Genomic DNA, 22,959 nt, shown 5'->3' with positions numbered 1-22,959 from the left:
TATACGCTCGAGTTCAATTTTCATATGCTGCTACGGGTGAATTAGTGTCCTACAGGTATAAAATGTGGACATTCCCCAGCATGTAGTTTGTGGGGTTTTGGTTTTTGTTGTTTTTTTTAATACCTTTGAATACATACTCTTCCTGTGCTTACACTGGTCCATGTAAAAGCCAAGGCTGCTCAGGGCACGGCGGCAGCGATTCCTTGCTGAGGTGTTCTCCGCCGCGCTCTGGTCTGGTACGGGCTGCCACCATCCTCACCCTTATTTTCTCTCTCTAACGTATACCTAACCTCTTTGTTCTGCTTAGGTTTAGCTCCGTTGCTGCGAGAACAAAGGTAGTGCAATAGGGATTTTTTTGAAGTCAGTACGAGCCTTGGGTTTTATACCATTTTGTTATGACTCTTCTAATCCTCTGGCTCCTGACTAAATTAGTTATCATTCAGTTAGAGCCCATATGGCTCCATTGCTGAGGCAACAGCGACAGGGATGTGTTGTGTTGGTTTGGGTTTTTTTTCCTCTTTTCTTAGCTTAAATACTGCATTAGTAGAGTCTGACGTCTTCTGGTACCACCATGCAGCAGCGAGGTCTGCATCCAAATCTGAGGTGTCCCTAATCATATTTAGCGTATTGTTTGGCCGATTCCCGTAACGGAGCACGTTAAAGAATAAGCAGTCTAGGGAAATCAAACCTGCCAACCTCGAAGCAGTAATTCCTAAAAAGAGGTGCCGGTTGCACCATTAAACCCCTTCTTCTCTGCACAGAGATACTCAGTAAGGAAGGACTTGGGCTGGTGGTCAGCTCCACTTGTACAGTCAACACTCATTCATTCAAGATTACTTGAGGCAGACGCAAACGTGCTCAAGCTGGGTCCTTGCAGACTCTCAAGATCCGGCAGGGTTTATTAACTCAGGCTCAGTGCCAAGCAAATGCAACTCTGCTGCTCCCAGACCCAGTCGGATCTGCTGTTTTGGCACGGAGTCCGAGCTGTTCAAGCCTGCCAAGCGTGAAGGGTGTAGAGCTGGATCCAGCGCTGTTCTCTGATGCGGGAGCTCTGGAAATGCGTTGCAGATATCTGACCAGATGGATCAGCTTGGGACCATCAGGGCTCATCAGATCCGTAACAGCTTCAGCCCTGTTAACCTTGAGCTTGCTTCTGTGCCTGGTTTTGTTTCGGTTGTCTTTTTAACTGTGTTTTGTTTGCTGCTTTTTTTTTTTTAATTTTCAAGGGGTTTTGGGGGTGTCTTTTTTTGTTTTGGCTTTTGGGGGGATTGTTTTTAAACTCTTGAGTTCTGGGGAAATTTATGAGCTTGGTCAGCCCTGGGCTCAGCTAACACTTTCTGCGCATGCAGTGTGTGGCACGTAAGGAGCTTCTGGGAAGCAGACTGCAGAAGCACTGAGCTTGCTGAGCAGGATCCGGCTCAGGGCTAGCACTGAGTCAGAGCTGCTAGAGTCTGACGATCGCAAATTGACTTTAATTTCTCTGTGCTGTGATTCCCAGCACGTTTTGCAGTGGAACAGTATACGGGTGTTTCCATTGCCTGCTTTTCACGGCCGATATGAGCTGTGATAGTGGAGCGCTGACCATTATACCCAAAGCATGGAGTTCTGGATGGGTGCTGCTAGTTAGGACTTGTGTTTTGGTTTCGCAGAGTACATAGCCATGTACATACGCTGAGACTATCCGTTTAATAATTGCAGTTGTCCTAAGGCTGGTTAGCTTTTCTGTTTGGATTTGAAAATACTCCCTGGAAAAACTGCAGTGTGCTTGGACTAAGTCAAAATAATTTTAAGATGATATGCTTGATAGTCTGTGGATTGTTACAGTACTTGAAATTAAATTTCCTCACAAAATTCACAAATGCTGCTTAACTTTTCCAAGCGAAAGGTCATACAGCTCTTCTGGGTTTTTTTTCATATGCAGGTGCAGCTGGGACAAGTGGATATAAAATGCCCGATCACAGAGTGCAGTGAACACCTGGATGAAACAACTGTCCTCTATAACCTGCCCAACGACGACATCATCAAGTATAAATATTTCCTGGAACTCAGCCGCATTGACTCCAGCACCAAGCCATGCCCTCAGTGCAAGCACTTTACAACCTTCCGGAGGAGAGGCCACATTCCTACCCCTGCCAAATTGGAGAACAAATACAAAGTGAGCACGCTTGCCAGGGCCATGGATTAGATGGCACCGCAAAAGTAGGACAGCGTTTGATGGGCATTAAATGAGCTTTCTTGCATCACTGGGGCTGTGTGCAAGCTGTGATTAGGGATATGAATCTGTAGTATATCATTGATTAACTACTTAATTGATTTCTAACAGTTCAAGCAGTTGAACTTCAGCCCTTAGTTCTTTGGCAGGTGGTGTAATTTTGTCCTGACACACATTTTAATTTAAGGAGTGTTTTCTCTCTGACATGCAAACAATATGGTCACAATCAGAAGAGACTGGGGAAAGGGAGTTATCACTACAACTGATAATTTTAGACACACAAATCTAGCAAAGATAAGTTTTCCCTGAAACTCAGAGCAAATGAATTCTGGGCATTTATGGTATTGGGCTGTTGGCTTGCTTCTTCCTTAGAAATAGAGTTGTATGTCCTGCTTCTTGGTTTTGATTTCTTCAGTCCCTTACCAGAGGTTATACATTACTCTAATCTCATCACTCACAATACAGAAAACTTGAGAAACAGGAAAAAACCACTTCTACAGCATTTCTTTTAGTAGAAGATTTGCTTATACTGTGATTTCAATCAAAGATAAAAAGCAAGAAATTACAGCTGGAGGAAGCTTTGAGCTGCTGAAGGTCCATCTTAGTTCCAGAAGACGGTTCTGTGTGCAGCATCATGCTCTGTGTTAGTTTTCCATCTGGTTATTAGATTTGTTGTGGTTAATTTCATGATTGAGCTGGCCTTTCCTGGACAAACCAGTTCTCCTCAGTAGGAATTTAGATGGCTGTTTAGATAGCCCTAATTACACAGCATAAGATTCAGCCCAGTACGGAGATTAAAAGGTAGAAGGTTGTGTATCCAATGGAGTTGGAGTTGAAACCTTGGTAAAGCTAACTCTGAGTTATGAGCTACTTATGTATATCTGTGCAGTGCAAGAATTACACGCCACACTGCTGGTTGGACTCAACATTTTCAGATTTTTGGCACCTTAAGTGGAGGTGGAGAAATTCAAAACTGCAGGTAAAATTCCTTCTGCCCACAAGCATCCTCCTTAACCCATCCCCTTAGCATTCCTTCAGATGTAGAGTCCAGGGTAGATCAGAGGTTGTAATGCTTCTGCAGCAGCCTCTCTTAAGGTGCCAAAAGCTGTTACTGTCCCACCAGTGTGGGTCACAGGTGGTGCAGCTCTTGTATCATGGGCATGCCAACTCTGAGGATGTTCCTCAAGGCACAAAATGGGTTGTTCTGCCCACCAGTGCCCTTTTATGAGTTAAAATGCTGTAATTAAAATGTTCCCACCGCTTTCCTACAAATCATAATCGTAAAGGAATGGGAGGGAGGCTGTGTGATGCACGAAATAGTGCAAGCCAGAAGCAGTTCCCTGGTCCTGTGGTGATGCATTATGTGTAGCTCTGATCTGCAGGGCTCAGGTCTCCTCCTGGGAACAGACTCTTGCAAAATGTGTCCTTTGAGCTGTGGCCAGGTGTTGCCTGGAAGAATGTGTAGTTCATGCTGGTCAGAAATACAATTAGGAAAGTGCTAGCAAACAGTGTGGATGATCATAGTCCAGGGCTTCAGCCTGCTTCCTGAACCTGTGTTGTTTTCTGGCATAGGTGCAGTTTTAGTGACTTATTTTAAGCTTAGCACAAGGAGGAGTTTTGCTGCAGGGATAAGGTTTAAACAGAAGACTATATATGAAATTGTGTATATGTGAGTAATTACATACACACGTTGCTGTGGACCATTATTATCTCAGTTATCTTAGATTCTCATGTGATTGCTTGTATGTATCTTGTATGTGCCTTGAATTATAGGCTCTTTGGAGGTAAAGACTCATTTTCTTCTGCATATAGCATAGGAGACATCTGACTGGAGACTGGGAGACTCTCATATTCACATGCAGGCAATATAAACAGCAGTTGCACCAGATGAATTCTGCACCAGCACTGGAAGTGCTGCCTTCAGAAGAACTGAGTCATGTGTGGGGAAAGTCTACGCACAAGCCTACTAGTAGGATCGCTGCGCAAAAGGGCTCAGTGCCAGTACCCTCGCTCTCCTATACACAGCAACAGGAAAACACAACACAGTAAAATCCAAGAGTACATTTGAACAGATACTTTAAAAATGTTATTAATGGCATTCCTAAAATTTGATACACCATTTAAAATTATAAATAACCTCTAAATTTAAAGAGGTAGCAAAGTTATTGGATAGATTAATTTTCCTTACTATAGCTGGTTTATGTCAGCTAAACTGATCTAAGCCCAGCAGTTCAGTTTGCTGCTGCAGTTTTTCATCTTTGAGATCAAAGTCTTGGTGTGCTAAGCCTAGAAAGTTAGCTGGTGCATGTATGTTGAGAGTGGACGGGAAGAAGAGGGGAGCTCTCTATCCAAACCTTTCTTGTCCCACTAGTGCCACTTAAGACAGCACAGTACAGCAGCGTGATTATTTAGTTTCCCATATCAAATATTTGTATCACAAATGGATCCAGCTTTAAGTAAGGAAATAGCCCTGCCCCCTCTCTTATGACCTAAACTGGGAGTGTAAGACTTGGTTGTGGGCAAGATCCTAATAAACTTTTGGTCAAAGCTGGTATGCCAAAGTGCAAAGGAAATGGGCAAAAATTGAAAAACTGGTAGTTCAGTTCCTATGCGTGGAACAGATATGTGTTTCACAAGAGTGAGTATGTTGGCTTCTTCTGTGAGGGTGTTTGGGGTGGGTTTTTTTTGTTGTGTGTGTGTTGTTTTTTTCCCCTAAGCCCTGGATTTCACCTGTTATTTTAATATTAGTTCTTTGACCTGCCACCTGCCATGAAGAAGCAGTTCTTGATTTTTGGACTCTATTTCTGCCCTTATTAACCTGTGAGGTTCGTAATGAAGTTTTCTTGTTCTCTTCTGTCAAGAGATGCACATCACATAAAAGAAGGGCTCGAGTGCTTGGCTTTGGAAATGTAAACGTTTTTTCAATGCAGTTGTTATATAAAGTATCTTTTGTTTGAGCTACTCAAGTTTCTGAAACTCATTGCTGTACAACTTGTAGGAATCTGTACCTGCAAAGATGCTGTGATGGAGCAGATCTGTGTAGTTTGTATCAATCGGTTCCCCTTTTTGGATCAGATTTTAACCTTGAGTAGCAGGTATCTTCGTGGCTACACATCACTTCAGTCTGCCTTGAGCCCGAACTGCTGTGGACGTGGTGATTTTGCCGTGCTCTCCCTCTTTGCTCTCAGCTGTTCATTCCTGCCAGCTTGCTTTTGCTCGTGTTGATGTTTTGGTGTCACGCTGGGAGCTGGATCAAAGATCAGCTCCAATGGGACACAAGATTTGTTTGTTTTGTTGTTGCTTGTTTTGAGCTGGTACAAGAGAGGGGACGGGTTGGTGACGAGGAGGTGGCAGCTGTTTTGGCAGGAGCCCATATTTATTTTGGAATAAAGTGACTGTGTAGCTGTAGCTAGAGATTGTAATTCATGTAATCAGTTAGTTGCATGATTAATTTGGCCATCCTGTTATATAGTCAGCATTCCACTAAGCAGAAGATCCCAGTAAGCTTTTTGCAGCTTCAGGCTCTCAGAATAGTTTTAATATGCAGTCAGTTTTGCTCTCATCGTGTCACACTAAGCAGTGTTTTGTGCTGAAGTTACCTACCAATTTTGAAAGGTCTTTTCCTGGGAGGTGAGGAAAATGATAGTTGGAATAGTTTGCAGTAAAGTGGCTAGCTAAGAAAATGGAAAATGTTAGCCTCAAAGGTCAGTGTTTGAGAAAGCTGAGAACCAAAAGGGTTAGTATGAGAAGTTGTGTAATCTTTTCTATTTCAAGAGAGACTGACCTCCAGATGGCATAGAAGTTTGTGTATATATCCATTCTCTCAATTCTGATCACTGGAATGGAAGTCATAAAATAAATGGAAAAATGTTTGTGGGAGGAAAAAAACATATTTGAAAAAATACTAGATTAATGTTTTGGATTTTTTCAGATATAGTTTGTCTGCTTTGCTGGACTATACTATATTTTACTGCTTTAAATTATATGTGGATAGCATTTCTGTGTCCTCGTTATGATGATTTCATGCACTAATACTGAAGCATAAAGCAAATCATATTTGACTTTTTTTTCTTTCAGAAAACCAGAGAAAGAATGGGATAAGAATCTGAAAGACTGCTGTAATTGCCCTGTTGTGTTCCTATTTCTTAAGCACACCGGTGTCACACTGCATACAAGTTTGAATAGGTTTAAGCTTTTGTTTTGGGGCCACTAGTTCCAAGAAAAATAAGGTTCATAAGTACTTAAAAGAACATAGTTTTCTTTGCCTGCTTAATGTATGTTCAGACAGTATTGAACAACAGAGAAGTTAAGTGGCCCATTCAAAACGTAAAGACTATTTACCAGTCCAGTTTTGAGGAAGGTACTGTCAGGGGTGGCAGGTGGAAGAGGAAACTAGGAACTCCAAACCTGGTAATGTAGATAGTTCCCACTAATTTACTTCAGTTAGTCAGGGCCATTCATGGTAATAAATGTTATTCTGAGTTTGTGTGGTTATAGCCTCATCCTCTATTTCAGTACTTTCTAAGTAATGTATTTGGAAACATCTAATGTCAGTGTGCATGTGTAAGATCAAATATATATCCTGGTGGCTGCTGTATTTCTTGCAATTATATACATGCTATAATAAAAGGATAGAGCCTGCAATGAATTTGTGTCAGATTTTTACAAAAAAACCCCCAACAAAACAAAACCAAACCCACAAAAGTTACATTTTAAATTGTTGGCATTTTGTTGAAGAAAGAAGCTTTAACTTGCAGCTTCCCAGATCTCTTGGTTTGGGTTTGTATTTTTTAACATTTGTGTTTTATCTCAAATGTCTAAATACTGCAACTGATAAAAGCTTTTAGGTTGCAGAACACTTAATTGTGGCTACAAGCTCCATCTTTGGCTGAGGCATAACAAATACTGAATAATACAATGCAATGCTTGCTATAATCTGTCTCCCCAGTAGTAGGTCACTGTGACATGCCTTATTGAAAAACGTAAATTCAGAGCTCGGGGCGGGGGGAAGAAGGAAAAAAGTAAAAGATATGGAGATAATGGGCAGGATAGTTGCTAGTAATCTAACCTATCTTGTGCATATTGGTTTCTAAAGTATTGTGGAAACATAGATCAGTGTTCTGTGTTAGCTTGGTCAGTAGCAATAAATATCCTATTCCTTAGGTTCTTCAGAGTAGGAATTTTCCTCTTTCTTGTTAAGCTGTTTTTATTAGGAGAATTCATCTGGGAAGCAGAGATGCAGGACAGTGTATTTCCTTCGGTTTAGCATCTGGGCCAGTAGACCAACAACTCGGAGGAAAGGCACCGGTTGTATTTTGTGTTGCTTTTGATTTATACTTATCTTGGCCTTAGACATTACTGTGTTTTCAGGCAAAAAATAATCATATTTGTAATCCACACATTGGAACTTTCATGTGTTGTTCCCTTACAAACAAGTTTCATTTGTTGTTCTTTCCTGGTTTTGGGCTGCCTACCTGTGTCATCTGTAACTTATTTCAGTGACAGGAAGCATGTGAGAAGTGCCCTTTTCTTCTGTGTGAGGTATCTTACTGTGTGCCTTAGCAAAAATGTCACTTTGTAGCTATAGAAAGCAGTAAGTCATACTTGCACTGGGTACAGGATATCAGAATTTCATCCATTTTAATATTACACTGCCTTTGAGTCTGCTTGATAGGAAGGGAGTGTATGTATTCTAACACTTACATGCGTGCATGATTTTTTTTTTTTTTTACAAGGATAATGACTAGTAGATGGTAACTGACTAAAATGTTAATGTGTTGCATAAGAAGAAAATGTTACAATTTCTTGATGCTGCTTCCCTTCTTTGCACTTAGCCTTATGCCCAGGCAAAGGATCCTCAAGGGGGAAACTCACTATGGGTAGTGAGAAAATTATTAATTTTCTTAACCATTAACTACCATGCTTGCACTTGCTGATTTATAGATGTGGATTGGCATAAAGAGGTAAGCTGAAGTGATGGGTTGAGCAGCACACCATACAGTCCACTATTAAAGGTAAAATACTTGGTTAAACAGTGCTGCACAGACAGATACATCACTATACAGATGAAACTATGACTGTTAGACACTGCTGCAGTGTAAAAAAAAAACAAAAACAAAAAAACACCAACAAAAACCCCCAAATGTTTGCTCTCTACAGGTGAAGTTAAAGACAACCACTGAAAAATAGGTCAGCTAGGGTAATAAAAATGCTCAGCTTGAGCCATTGTGTCAATTAGGGTTTTAATGTGAAATATTAAAGGCAAAAAACTAAATGCTATCTCTGTGTATAGAACTTGGGGAGTAGCATTAAGGGTAGCAGATGGATTCATTTCTCTGTCATGCATCAGAGATTAGATCAGCTTTGTATTAGTATGCTGGTAGTGACGGATGTAGGCATTGCACATATAAATAATAATTTTGGCTGCCCCCCAGCAAAATACTTACAGGAGATCAGAGCGCCTACTTTGGACTCTAACTGGAGCCGAGGCAGTACATCAATAGTCGATGTGTCTGAGCAGAGAGCACAGCAGCTAGTGGGAATGAGGACTTTGGAAATAAGTTTGGGAGATTTCTCATGTGACTACACCCTAGGATGTAGTTTCCTGAGCAGCACCCCCACACCACGCGTGGCCAGCACAGACACGTCCGTGGTTCGGTGGTGAATGAGGTCTGGATGCAGATACAACCAAAAAAGCCTTTTTTTTGGCTGGTTGAATTCCTCGGTCCCGTCCATCAGCTGGTACAAAGCCAGGGCAGTGCCAGGCAGGGGCTGGAGCTGGTGGACAGGGCTCAGCAGTCGCTCGAGAGATGCGCTTTCCCGTCTTTCAGGCTGAGACGTTTTGCTGCCAAATACAGCAAAAGTGAAGATGATGCAGGAACCTAGATATGCCTGTGTCTAATGTGGCTTCTAGTTCTTGCTCTCCTCAGTCACGATCCAGGTCGGAGGCTTGTCTTTCATCAGATAAGCACCTGCAACGCGCCTCTATTTATTACTTCTACAAACACAGCAGCTGCCATAGCTTTTGTCAAAAAAATTGCCATGCTCTGGAGGAAGACATGATGACGATGGTACCTGTTTGACGCAATGATTTAAAACCCAGGGAGCGGGAAGAATAGATCCTTTCTCAATTTAAGGAGCTTGGCTTGTGGCTTTTGCCATTAGGTGTGGTCTGTAGCAAGCGGGCTGTTTGGCACAGCCTCAGCTCGCCCTGCAAAAGGAGGTGCCTGACTTCCAGGAGGCAGTTGTGGCCCTTGGTTGAGACCCTTGCTCTTGGTCCCTTTTCCCAGGACCTTTTTTAATATAAGCTTCATAACCCGTTCTGGGCTCTGTAGAGCCCCTTCAGAAGGCCAGGTTCTCCCTGGTAATAGCCTTGGCAGTGACGTTTATAACTAGAAGGCTGAGATCCACCGCACTGAAAACTGGCTGCTAATTTTTAGGTGATCTCACATGTATTGGAGGCAACTGAGTAAGCTTTCTGGATTTTGGATTTTGGCATTTGAGCCACACGGTAAATTCGGGAAGCAGCTCCTATGCTTAAACCAAGCTACTTGTGCTTTGATCGGGGCCTTTCCTGGCTTTAGCAATTAGTTCTGTATTTTCTCTCTTTTAAAAAGAACAAGTTAGCTTCCATAACTTCTTGCATTTTTGAAACGGACCTTTCAAAAGATGTTAGACCTTTGCTGGGCAGCTACTCTCTTAATGGAAGAGCAGTGGTTTTAAAACGGGCTTTCCAGTTGGGTCAGCGCCCAGCTTGCAAACGTGTGGTGTTTTCTCATTTGTACAGATCCAGTGTCCATCTTGCCAATTTGTCTGGTGTTTCAAGTGCCACTCTCCCTGGCATGAAGGCGTTAACTGCAAAGAATACAAGAAGGGAGACAAGCTGTTGCGTCACTGGGCCAACGAAATCGAACACGGGCAGAGGAATGCCCAGAAGTGTCCAAAATGCAAGGTGAGCTGCTCTCCCTTGGCTTGCAGGTAGTGGCTTCAAACCGTTTAAATATGTATTTAAAGTAAACATTTGTAGCTTCTCCTCAGCATTGGAAATGAAATTCACGCTTGCTGTGCAGATTCTTGTCAATGACCCATTGAGAAAAACAGGTCAGATGTTGCACTTGCTGGTGCCCACATTGATTCTGCAGAATCTCTGCATGTAAAAGAAACATTACGGAAATCGTAAGAGGGGGCTTTGATGGACGCTTATAATGAATGTGTGCTACAGAATAAATTATTCCTAAAATAAAGCTTTAAAGAAATGTAAAGCTGTAGAGAAATACGATGCCCTATGTCAGGTTTTCCAAAGAGCTTGGGTGAATTCAATTTCTGAGTAAGGCAGAAAGTACTCTATCAACAAGTTAACTAAAGGAGACTAAGATCTGGCAAAACCAGAAGGTTTTTAGGATTAAATGTCAGTTCTTCACAAGCCTTTTTCATGATTTAGTTTAATTGTCAACACTGAAGTGCAGTCCCACACCCTAAAAATGTGATTAATCTCTTCCAGGATAGGAAGTATTTCCCACTACTCAAATGAGATGCAGCAGCCCCGCACACCCTGCCCCGGCTGCCCTTAATGAAGGTGGCCATTATGCTTGTTTGCTATTTTTTTTCACAGCACTTATTTCCAGCTACTGACAGAGTAGTAAGTCAAAACCTTGAGAGCACCATGGTGGTGGGAGACTGTCCTTTTTTTTGAAAGGGAATACCTAATCTGAACCGATCTGTTGCTCCACTTCTACTTCATGGAGAGGACAAAGTAAGGAAATTGGAACATTTGGTAGGAAATAAATACTGAATGGGAAGATTTACTTCTAAATGTCCAAAGTACACTTATGTCATATTTTGAGCCTTACCCTGTGCAAATAAGAGAATGTTTCAGTTTACTAAGTATTTTATTTTGGTCTTGGGGAAAGAAATGCCTGTGATGCCACAGCTTGAAATTGAAAGATTTCAAAACACTAAGAAAAATTTGGAAAGCTCTGAAATCAGCAGTTGGTTGTTTACCCTTCCTCCTGCACACACGTGACTTTTTAACAGAGTTTTAACAGCTTGCTGTTTGGTAAGAGTTGATAGGTTTGAGCCAGTTCTAAAAAAGTTCAGTTTCTCGGAAGTCTTACAGTAAAATCCTTTCACAAACTTTGTTCCTTTTGGAGTGAGAAGTAGTATGTTTTGGTTTTAATTCTTTGACTTGTGTCCAGAGTCAGATTTTAGGACAATGCGAATGATGTAACTATTGAAATAAGTTGTCCAAAAAAAGAAGAATAAAATGCACCAAGCAAAAAAGTATGAATGTGGAAAAGCAGGGGGAAGAGGGCTGCTAGCTGGAAAGAGAAAGGAACTACAACTGCTAACAGTAACGTGTTTATCCTTAATAACTTTCAAATTTAAAATGCCAAATATACAACTGTTCTCACCATCTTTAAAAGGAAAGGCTGGATGCTTGAAGCTTAGGCAGGTTAAGTCGCTCATTTTGAAGCCTAAAGTTGCATGAGTTTGGCTATTAATTTCAAAAAGACTTTAGCTTTCTTTTCTTAATCAAAAGAAAATAAAACCTCCTGCATGGTGGGAGGCAGTATGGAAAGTTATGAAACTAGCCCAGAAAAAGAACTTTTGTTAACAAGTCCTTTCTGGTAATGTGGTATTAGAAGTGAATATTGAAGAGACAGTTCAACCTTTTCATAAACTGTATTGTTACCCCCACTCCTGATACTTTTTCTTCAGAGGTGAAAAAAATCCTTCCTGCCTACAACCTCCAGAATGTTTATATCAGCACATTGTTTGTTTGTTTTTAAATCAAATCTAGAACTAGCAAGTAATCAAAAGAACCACTTAGCCAGCAGTTAGTGGTACTGTTCTTTTTCCTTTTTCTCTGTGAATCGATTATTGAGTAGTTATAAAAAATACATCTTATGCAGCATTCTTCATCAAAGCTTTAATAGATGTCTGGGCACATGGGGATAAACATACCAACAGTTAACAATTTGAAGTCAGGGGGATTGGAGCTAATACTTTCTCTGCCTCTCTCTCCAGCTATCCTCCCCAAACCTGTATATAAAATAAGATTGAATCAGATGACTGTCATATTTCCAAATAAAATAGAGAAAAGAGTGACAGAGAAAACAGAGTTGGTAACATACTATTTGATTTATCCTTGTTCTGGATCCACAAAGGCAACATTTCAGGTGACAACATATTTTATTTTGATATGTGCATATAGTCTACTTAAAGAACCTCCTTCATGTTTTGGATAAAAATTTGCAGCAGCCAAAATTGACAAACACATTGAGGAAAAGTCAAGATTAAATTGTAAGTGTCAAGATATCAGTGTCCAATCTTTACGCTAAAACTGAAGCTAATGGAAATTAAAGGTAGAAATTTCAGTAGAGGTAGAATTTCTTTACTGAGATAACTTGTAAAATTACTGGTAGCTTCCAAAGTGTGATACTGATTACAGTGTAAACTGTGACCTGTGACCATATTTTACAGATGTCTTCTGGAGATAATTATATATACACACAGACACATACACACACAGACTCTTTCTTTAAGTAGCCGTACCATGGAGAAGTAGAATGCACAGTTATTATCTTGTCTGGGCATGCAGGCGAGAAAATGGGATCACTCTTATGGGGGGTGGGGGGGGTGGGGTGTGTATAGGCAGATCCCTAGGCAAGTATTGACAAGTTTTTCGGTGGTTTTGGTAGGTGCTTTGAAAGAACATCATCCTTTGTAATGTGAATAGTAGCAGGCACTGTTAAATAAGCTTAAACTTGATTACTTTTTCCTGTAGGTGGACATGGCTTTAGTGCTTCTAATAGGAATAGCTTATATTTACCTGGTCTCTCCAAGATATGCTGACATAAGCAAATAAAAATATTACACGTCAAAATACATAATTGTGGATTCGCGTTGTGACTATATGTCAGTATGGAAATACTGCAAAATGCTACTTTTTAAAACTATATCTTAAATTAATTTTGACGTATTTTTTGTTTTTAATAGAGCCTTTTCCAAATTTATTACACACTATTCTGAGAAACTCAGCGTAAAATATTTTTTCTTAACAAGACTTGTCTAAAAAGTGCTGGTCTTGTTCTAGAGGGAGCTGGCTAGTGAGTGCATATTTGCTACATAAAATCCTTGCCTTTTCATAAAATCCATAACCTTATTTGTCTTTCCCCACTACTGTTTTAGGGTTTTATTTTTTACAATTTCTTGCAACAACATGTTTGCAGCAAGATGCCTTTTTTCCACAAGTGGTTTTACAGTACAGCAAACCAAGGAAGTACTTCATGTTGGTGTTATCGTACCACAGATTTCAAAAACAACGCTGTCTGAGGAAACACCAAACAGCGGCTCTAGCTTAGAAATCTTTGAACGACAGTAGAAATTTAAGTAAACAAGGATGTCAATGCAAATCAAGGACTATGTACTTCTTATCTGCAGATTCACTGTTTGGATTAATATGAGCGTTATCAAATAATTCGGGGCATAGTTTTTGAAGGTGGTCTGCAAGTCAGTTCTCATCGTCTGCAGGGAGGAGAGTTCTTGCGTGTATGTGAAGCGATAAAGCTGCGCACCAGGTTTTCTTCAGAAAGAGTGGAGGAGAAATGGCCACTCTCGCCCTCAGATCTCTTGGAAGTGATTTCCCTGGAAGATTTTTGTGAGAGGGCACGTAACATGCAGAGGGGCTGTAAAGTGAGAGATCTGAAATAGCCACTGTGCTACTTCAGTTGTTTCCTTAAGACTCTAAGCTCTGCGTGCTTTGCCGTCGGTGTGTAAGTGTCTCCCCTCTTGTTCTGGGAGCCGTTCGTGGGTTTCCAAATGACTCGACCTTTCCCCGTAGGGTGAGGGTCCGTCTTTGGCTTTGAGCAGGCTCTGGGTGCAGGATGAAGCCAGTAACGCTGACTGAAAAGCTTGGAGGCAGAAACTGAGCTTGCAGTCGTCGTGCTCCCACCTCGCCTCCGAACCCCGCTGCTGCGTGGCCGCAGCTCGCCACACGGAGCCGCGTTCCCAGCCCCGCGCGTTCCCGCGGCTGCCTGCTGCGTGCCGTGCTATTGCCAAGGGAGCAGGAACACTCGCGTGGTATCTGACCCATCAGCCATCGCTTTCCCGAGCTGTAGATTTGTCGTCCGTCTCTGTCAGTGGATTATCCTGCGGGGAGGGAGGCATGCCCGTGTGAACCCAGAGCTGAGGTTGATTTGGTGGGATGTCACGTCTTAGGCTTGAAAGCAGCCCGACCGAATCGTGCGGAGTTCATCTGGCGTTGTCAGTCTGCGTGCATATGACAGGGAGTCCGAGTCCCGCACCTAAGGTGGTTTGGAGTTTTTTTTATTATTTGACTTTTTTTAATGAAGTCTCTCCTCACCAAAAGAGGCAAAGTTTTTTGCAACAAAAAATATAGGGAGGTACAACCAGGTGTTCCAAATTTGCAGCTTTTGAAGACAGTTATAGATGTGCAGATAAGTATTCGCTAAAAGTTTTTTAATACTTTACTTTTTGAAGAAGCAAAGATAAAGTACGTGTAACTGCAGTGTGTCCGTAAGAAAATAAATCCTCTATCAACTTCTTTGTGTTTTAAGAGGACGGTATGTCTGGAGGATTTAGAGCAGAAACAAGTAGATTCAGAAGTGATTCAGGAGTGGTGCCTGGCTAACTGGAGCTGGGATGCTTCTAGGAAAGCGTGGGTAGAAGGATGGCAGGCAGTGTCCAAGAGGCGGGTATTTGAAAGGTATTGATGGCAGAATGTATAAAGCTATTGCCAGCAGCAACTTGGAAGTTCTTACTACCAAAGAAAATGAATTTATTTTTGAAATACAAGGTAGTATTGGTTTGCATCTAGGGTTTTTATAGGCTCCAGGCTTGTACAGATTTTCAGTTAGGTTGGATGGTAACTTAATAGATTGGGTTGGTAAGTTGGAGAAGAGAAAGGAGAGTTCAACAGTCTTGATTCAAAAAGAAAAGAAAACAACCAGGTAATTCTCATTAGTGTCTTAAGATCTAATTCCCTCATTTACATTGTGAAGATGGAGATATGTCACTGAATCAGCAGATAAGGAAAGGTACCTCTAATATTACAAAATTCTTTATAGTTGCTGTCTGAATTTCAGTCCCTTGAAAAACTAATTGGAATTGAATTTTAAAGTTAATTTGTTGAAATACATTAAGTCACTATTGAAATTCCTTAATTTCAGTTCAAGTTAATCTCTTAGGATTTAAATTAAGTAAACTATGGTTCCATGAGTAGGGTCAACATTTTTTCATATAAAACCTGAAAAGTAAAAGTGAAAGTCAAACTGACAATATCCCTTTTGGAAGAAAATAGTGTATAACTTCAGAAGTTATGTTTAAGTCGCTAAAATATTGGGTAGACCTTTCTTTCCACTTTGCTTGAGGTCAGTGCTTAAATGTGAAAGTTTTGAAGTCAAGTGGCTTATAAAGCTCATCAGCAACGGTATTTTTTCAGGTGCTTCTGGAAAGCATGGGAACCTGGGATACAGCAGGTTGGTGATCCCTCAGGGTGGAGGGAGATAATTGCTTGGTCAGTCTGTCTGCATCCCTTCTACGGGATGAATGCAAGTAGAATACTTGCCCACTAGAATGTAATGTTTTATAGCCCAATCCTTTCTTTTGTGAATGTCTTTTGCCCTCTTGTGTGTAAAAGAAGCATTTGAAAGTGTAGAAATAGGAATTCTGAGATCACTACGGTTGGCACTGGGAAGTTGGCAGGTGTACCTGGAACTACTGTTAACTATGTCTACCCTGGAATCTTTTACCTGAAGTAGTGCTGGTGGAAAACGTCCCTTTGTTACGTGTTTAAAGTGCTAGTTTCAGTAGCTGTTTGGGTGAGCGAGGTTTCTCAGATCCCAGATGAACCCTGATCAGCACCAGAGAGCAAACACCCTTGACCCTCCCAAGAATGTCGGATGCCCCAGGAGTCACAAGCCGCTCTCGAGGTGAGAGGCTGCAGTTGTAGCTGAGCTTTCAGCGTCTCTGTGCTTGCAGGGCCACTGAGTGGGGATGCCTTGTCTTTACCTGTACCTCCCTGCAAGATAAATACATGTAGATATGGGTAAGAATTTCGGTAGGCATTTGTTTATCCATTGCAAGGTTCAACAAATAAAATTGCAGTTGGATGTCAGGGAAAAAAATATTCCCAGGGAGAGTGGTGAAGCATGGGACAGGTTGCTCAAAGAGACTGTGATGTACCCATACTTGGAAATTTTTAAAATCTAGTGGGATGAGGCCTGGAGCAATCTCATCTGACTTTGACGTTAGCCCAGCTTTGAGCTAGGGGTTAAAATAGATGAACTCCGAGGGTCACTTCCAACCTCAATTATTAGGTAATTTTATCTGCCATTCCACCGTGGAGCATGGTCTCGGGACAGAGGAGTCTTTAGCAATTTTGTGAGCTAGGAAAAGTGTGTGTTTACCACCCCATTTAGCTATATTTTCAGTTGGCAAGATTTAGCAGTAGCTGTGTAATCATAGTCGATTTAGTGAAATACTCAGCCCCAGGACTACCCTCTCTCCTAAGACTCTCACAACTATTAACTAAAACTGAAGCCTTACCAAATCTGTGCAAATAGGTAAATGTACCAGTTTTGCAGGAGAGTACATGGAGATACAGGAATGGAGCTATTTATGCAGGCAATCAGCATAAAGATGGATGTAGAACCTAGGCAGCCCAGCTTCATGCTGTACTGCGGGCATTGTGAAAGCTTGGTGTAATTCTTTTATACGGTTTGTGGAATCTTTATTTTTTTTTTTACAAAAAAAAAAAAAAATCCATACTTTTCAAATCATTCACTCTAACAGCAGAGCCTTTCTAGTGTTTATTGTAAAATGCCAAATCAATTCGTGATGGTAATGGGAAAGGGAATCGGGCCACAGGTGGCATAAGAGGGAAACCCATCTGTGGAAGGGTCAAACAGAGTTCATAACTATATTTACTGTGCTGCTTTTATTTTAAATAAAGTTTGGTGCTAATGTGTCTACTTCAGTAATAAAAACAAATTTTCAGTAAGGGTAGGGATCACTCTTTCTCATCTGATAGAAAGAATGTTTAAACAAAGAAGGAGGATTATATGGAAAATTATGTATGGAAATCTGGAAACAACTATAACTCGTATTTGATGCTCTGAACCATGCCTTAGAAAACCATTATTGCCTTAGGACAGCTGCAGTATTAATTAATGCAAATGCTTAGTTAAGCGGGGCATTGCTTGCAGCGTCTTTTCATTTGATGCATGGACTGCACTGGGTGGTTAGTGCCTGCTTTCCTGTGCTTACAGAGGGGGGAAAAAATAATCTCTTCTTTTTTTCTTCCTTTCATACAGATCCACATCCAGAGAACAGAAGGGTGTGACCACATGACCTGTTCGCAGTGTAACACTAATTTCTGTTACCGTTGTGGGGAGAGATACCGCCAGCTCCGGTTCTTCGGAGATCACACGTCAAACCTCAGTATCTTTGGATGCAAATACCGCTACCTCCCCGAGAGACCACATTTAAGGAGATTAGTGCGAGGCTCTGTCTGTGGTGAGTGGATAAATGTTCTTTGTGGAGAGCTGCACAATGAGGTGATTTGGGTGGAGGGCATCAATAACAGTTAAATAAAAACTGGTGGTTTAAAGTATCGGATGGGCAGCCTGTTGTTTAGTTATGTAGAAGGCAGTTTATTAAATATATTTAAATATAAAGCATTAGCGCTCCCTTTTTCGATGGACTGTGCATGAATAAGTATTGTGTCCTCTTCTGGTAGCTTCTGTTTCCTAACCTTTTTTAATAATATGTAAGCATACTGGAAAAATACTGCCAATAAGCATGTTACTGGCTGTGATCATTATTCTAAAAGCATATAGAAGTGGATCAGAGCAGGAAGCTTTTTTAAATGAACCTCTGTGTCAAGGATCCATTTGAACAAAGCGTTGTTTGGATTTGAACCTGATCTGGGTTTGAAAAACCAAATCACTCAGGTTTGCCCATTTAAATAGGAGGACACTTATCTTTTAACTGTTAGCTTTGGTTCAGGTAAAATCCAGCTTAAAACAAAATACAACTATATATGTTAATTTCTCTCACAGGAATATGATGCCAAAAGCTTGACTTTTTTTATGTTAAAAAAAAAAAAAAAAAGGCACTCCTAATTTGCTATTGACCCAGATGTATACCTGTCTCAACCTACAAAAGCACAAAAAAAATAGGTAATAAAGTAGATTATTACCTTATGTGGTATCTTACATATACATTAAGTTCAGTCACTGTAGTGAGTTTACAGCATGTAAGGCCATTGATAACGTTACAGGAAATGGTTGTATTAACTGTCGAAAACTGGGGACCTACTGAGGAACATAGGACTTTTTGTACTTTGAATTAAGGCATAGAAATTGAAGATGACTTGGAATTCACCTAGGATGAGGAAATGCTTTGAGCTTAATCAATTGGTGATGTTGAATGTAGAGGTAAAGGTAAGAGAGTGAATGTGTGGAAATAGAAGTCAGCAGACCTGCAGTGAAAACAATACTCCTGAGCCAAACATGTTCCAGTAAGAAAACTAGGTGATTTCCATTTTAGAATAACAGAAGAGTTGGCACACAAGCTAAAAAAGAATGCCGATCTTGCTGCTCTGCAAAGTTGTGGGAGACTCACAAACCTGGAATGCTTGTTTAACAAATGACGGTAAGTCATCCAGGCCCATTACTTTGACCTCAGGAACTTGCAAGGCTTTAGAACAAGCTTTGAGAGAGGTGAATTAAAGATACAGAAATAAATAGTAAAGTGGATGAAAATTCAGAATGATTAGATGTGCCTACTCCTGATACATTTTGTAGAGATAAATTCCAGCGCATGAGAAGATTAAAGACAATGCTGGCACTAAAGCACATGAGTATTAACTGTTCATGAATAAATTTAGGCTTAAAATTCAAGAACCATTTCAAAGCGCTTAGTAGGGTTTCAGAAGAGCTTTTAGTAAAAGCCACAATGGAAAACAATGTAAGCTGTTTTAAAATACATCTTGGTACATTTGATGGAATTAGCATCTATGATAGCAAGGGACTATGCTCAGAGACATTACCAAGTTTGTGCTGCTCACGTGCAGAATCATGGGTAACCTTATTCCAAGATTAAGCCTTCTATGTACAACGGAGATACAAATATAAAATAAGTCGGTTTTATCGTGACATAGATCTGCAAAAAATAACATTATTATTATTATTGTCTTTTTTTTTTTTGCAATGGTTTCCATGTAAGGTATCCAAATATGCAGTTGGCATATTTTAGTGCCACACACAAAGTCCAAAATACAGGTGCATGTACTGCATGTGTGTAGCTACTATTAAAATTATTTTCTATTTTCCCTGTTTGTTGTTTTAGGAAACAATAATACACAACCTTTTCCTTTTAAAAAGAAACAGCTTCTACTAGTAAGAAAGAAAATTAGTTTATTTGCAAACAGTGACTTGGAGGCAGTAAAGAAACATGGAAGAGCCTATATGAGTTAAAGTTCAGTGGTGAAGATGTGTATGTTCATAGTTATAAATAACATGCATAGAGAAGGTATAAGATATTTTACTTTCATTTCCTGTTTGCTAGTGTACTTGTAGTTTGCCTTAATTAGTGAACCAAGAAAGATTAGCAAAGCTCAAAGCCTCAGCTTAAATTTCTCATAGGGTTTTCTGTTAAAAACTTCTCTCCAGGACTACCTCTGTCACACAGTGCTATTTCTTACAGGACTGGTCATCATTTGAATAGAGGCAGAGCTAGCTGAACCTGCCAGCACATGTAGTAATTGCCCTCATTTTTACAATAGCTTGTTAACACGCAAGTTGACAATGATTCAAAGAATTCTGCATTGATACTCATGACCTGAAATCCCTGTCGTCTCTAGAGCTCTAAATTTTAATATTGATCCTGATACGCTTTACGAATAACTACCAAAACACTCCAGAGCCCTAACAGAACTCACACATGAAAATAAAAAAAAAAAGTTTCAACAATTTACATCAGATTAGAATTCAGGAATTCAGCTCACTGCTCTTCCTGCATTGGATTAGATTTTGGCTATGATTGGCACATGTGAGCCAGTCTAGGATTTTTGTACTTTTTTCCACAAAAGTGCACGTGTGGATGCGCACACGTTTTTTTAAGAAGGCATTATATTGTTGTAAGATTATATCTCCTTACATTTTTCTTTTGAGACAGTATAATCTCTAACTGTGATACAGTGTCAGTTCAGTTTGTGGATTCTGCCATCCCGAATGGTGGAAATCTGGCATGATCAGCTGTCTTTGTAAAACTTCAACAGAATTGATCTGTGCGTGTTAATTGGGCGAGTGTAAAGGTCTGTCTGGTGACTTGTCCCCAACAGTGGTCATTTAAAAATAAGATCTCACTGCCTGTCTATTTCCAGTAATCATTGTTGTAGACATTTCTTAGTTAAGGTTTGTATCTGAACCTTTGCTTAATAACTATCAATAGATGTATCCTTCAGTAATTTGTAAAGTTCTTAGGTTTTGGCTTCCATAACATCTCTGGTAGGGGCTGTAGGATTTCACTATGTGTTATGTGGAGAAAATACTTCTATTTCTCTGTCGGTTTTTTTTTTTTATTGATTGATTCCTGATAATTTCCTTGGTTACTTCTATTATCATGGAATCGAGTAAATAATAATAGCTTGCTTACCTTCTCATATTTTTCTTTTATAATCTATCAGATTCTTCTTTACCATGATTTTTTTTTTTCTTTTTTAAGCTTCCTTGTCTTAATCATTTAAGATCAAGTTGAAAACCCAGAAATGTTTAATTCCAGTTAGGGATCACACCTAGGCTCAGGGATGTCCGAGTAGCTAGAACTGTAAATGTAAATACGTTAAGGCTTTATCAGGCAAGAGGGGAGCATTATCATCAGTAGGTGTTACTGTAGAAGCCTGGCTTTTGGTTCCATTCTGAGAGTCAGCAGAAGATGTTAAAAAGAGGAGATGGTAGCAGAGAGATAGGACATTAAAAGCATAGTCTCTAAATTTTAGGAACATGTAGGAAGAAATAAAGGTTGGATTTCCTGTAGTAAAATGTCTTTGCTAGTTAGCTAAGTAGTGGAAATTAAGAGGACATTATCTCCTCAGTGGGAGACTGCTGAGGTGTTGCTAGATACATTTTCTTCTGTGACTTTTTTTTACTTTTGTGCTCTGGAGAAGAAATACTTTTTTAAGTAAGTGTGATGATTTTGTAGCCTTGTGCAGTGAAGGTTTTTTGGCTTGTTTCTACCAAATCTGGGTGGGTGGGGTGTGTAGAAAGGAAAGAACACTTCATGGCAGGCTGGCGTGCTACCATGGTTTCTGTTGAGAAGCAAGTGTTTGTGCCTACAGTCACAAACTGTTCTGTAATAAAAATAAGGGAAAAGCATTTATGGCAGCATAAATTTAAACATAATTTTCTTCGTAAACCAGTGGTTTTGTAAAGGTAATAGAAATCGCAGGGAGAAGAAAACCTGGGAGCAGAATTCGTCTCTGAATTTGATGACATTTCTCTCCCTTCTTTAGCCAGTGGTTTTTTTAGAGAAACTTTGTCCTGTGACCAGTACAGTAAGGTGAAATTGCTTTTAACCTTCAGTCCCAGCAGACTTAGAGATTTCATTCTCATAGTAATTATTTGGCTAAGTGAAGGCAGAAAGTTGGGTTATAACTGGGGTTAGTGGTGAATTGCACAGAAAGGAAGAACATGTTCAGCTGTCTTATGTGTACTTAAGATGCCACTCAAGTACCACCTGAATTCAGCTGGATGAATTATATTCAAAATCAGTTGCTAGGTCCTTCATGGGTATGTAACAGGACACAAGACGTAATGATGCCGTTAAAGCAAATAAAGTGTTCTGGCTGGTACACAGCATTTCAGATAGGTAAATCTGAAAGCACCATGTTTTCAGATCTGACATGTTCTCCTGTCCCAGGACAGAGTGCACAATTCACTTTATGTATGCATGGCTTTGAGCACTGCAGAAGGAAGCTTGTATTTCTAGGATCCAACCTTCATTAGCAACTTTATCATTTAAGGCAGTCTGATTTGTAAGAAGTCGCCTGTATATACTTGATAGGATGCATCTTCTAAAACAGATGCAAACTTCTATTAGAATTTAAATCTACAGAGATATGACTGTTGTGATCTGTAAGTAGATGCTTTTAGTGGCTCTGTTGCTTAAACATACTGTCATGGTTTAACCCCAGCAGTAACTAAGCACCACGCAGCCACTCGCTCACTTTCCCCTCACCCAGTGGGATGGGGGAAAGAATCGGAAGGAAAAAGGTAAAATGCATGGGTTGAGATAAGAACAGTTTAATAAAACAGAAAGGAACAAACTAATAATGATAATAATAACAATAATAAAATGACAATAATAATAAAAGAATTGGAATATACAAGACAAGTGATGCACAATGCAATTGCTCACCACTCGCTGACCGATGCCCAGTTAGTTCCTGAGCAGTGATCCCCCCCGCCCCCAGGCCAACTCCCCCCAGTTTATATACTGGGCATGACGTCACACGGTATGGAATATCCCTTTGGCCAGTTTGGGTCAGGTGCCCTGGCTGTGTCCCCTCCCAACTCCTTGTGCCCCTCCAGCCTTCTTGCTGGCTGGGCATGAGAAGCTGAAAATCCTTGACTTAGTCTAAACATGACTTAGCAACAACTGAAAACATCAGTGTGTTATCAACATTCTTCTCATACTGAACTCAAAACATTGTACCAGCTACT

The 22,959-nt window shown here is 40.4% G+C and overlaps 1 protein-coding gene across 2 annotated transcripts in view; it reads left to right on the top strand.

The window, feature by feature from the left end:
* RNF217 (ring finger protein 217) overlaps window positions 1-22,959 on the top strand; it is a 63,127-nt gene that overhangs the window by 32,529 nt on the left and 7,639 nt on the right. The window contains exons 2-4 of one of the 2 annotated variants that reach the window (XM_052781166.1): window positions 1,922-2,155; window positions 9,999-10,163; window positions 17,548-17,749. In XM_052781166.1, the coding sequence (XP_052637126.1) occupies window positions 1,922-2,155; window positions 9,999-10,163; window positions 17,548-17,749 (601 nt within the window). The remainder of the gene's footprint in view (window positions 1-1,921; window positions 2,156-9,998; window positions 10,164-17,547; window positions 17,750-22,959) is intronic. The other variant, XM_052781167.1, reaches the window with a different exon arrangement.

Source organism: Harpia harpyja, chromosome 3 (genome assembly GCF_026419915.1).
Source record: "Harpia harpyja isolate bHarHar1 chromosome 3, bHarHar1 primary haplotype, whole genome shotgun sequence".
Classification (NCBI taxonomy): domain Eukaryota; kingdom Metazoa; phylum Chordata; class Aves; order Accipitriformes; family Accipitridae; genus Harpia; species Harpia harpyja.
This window is presented reverse-complemented; position numbering and strand designations above follow the sequence as displayed.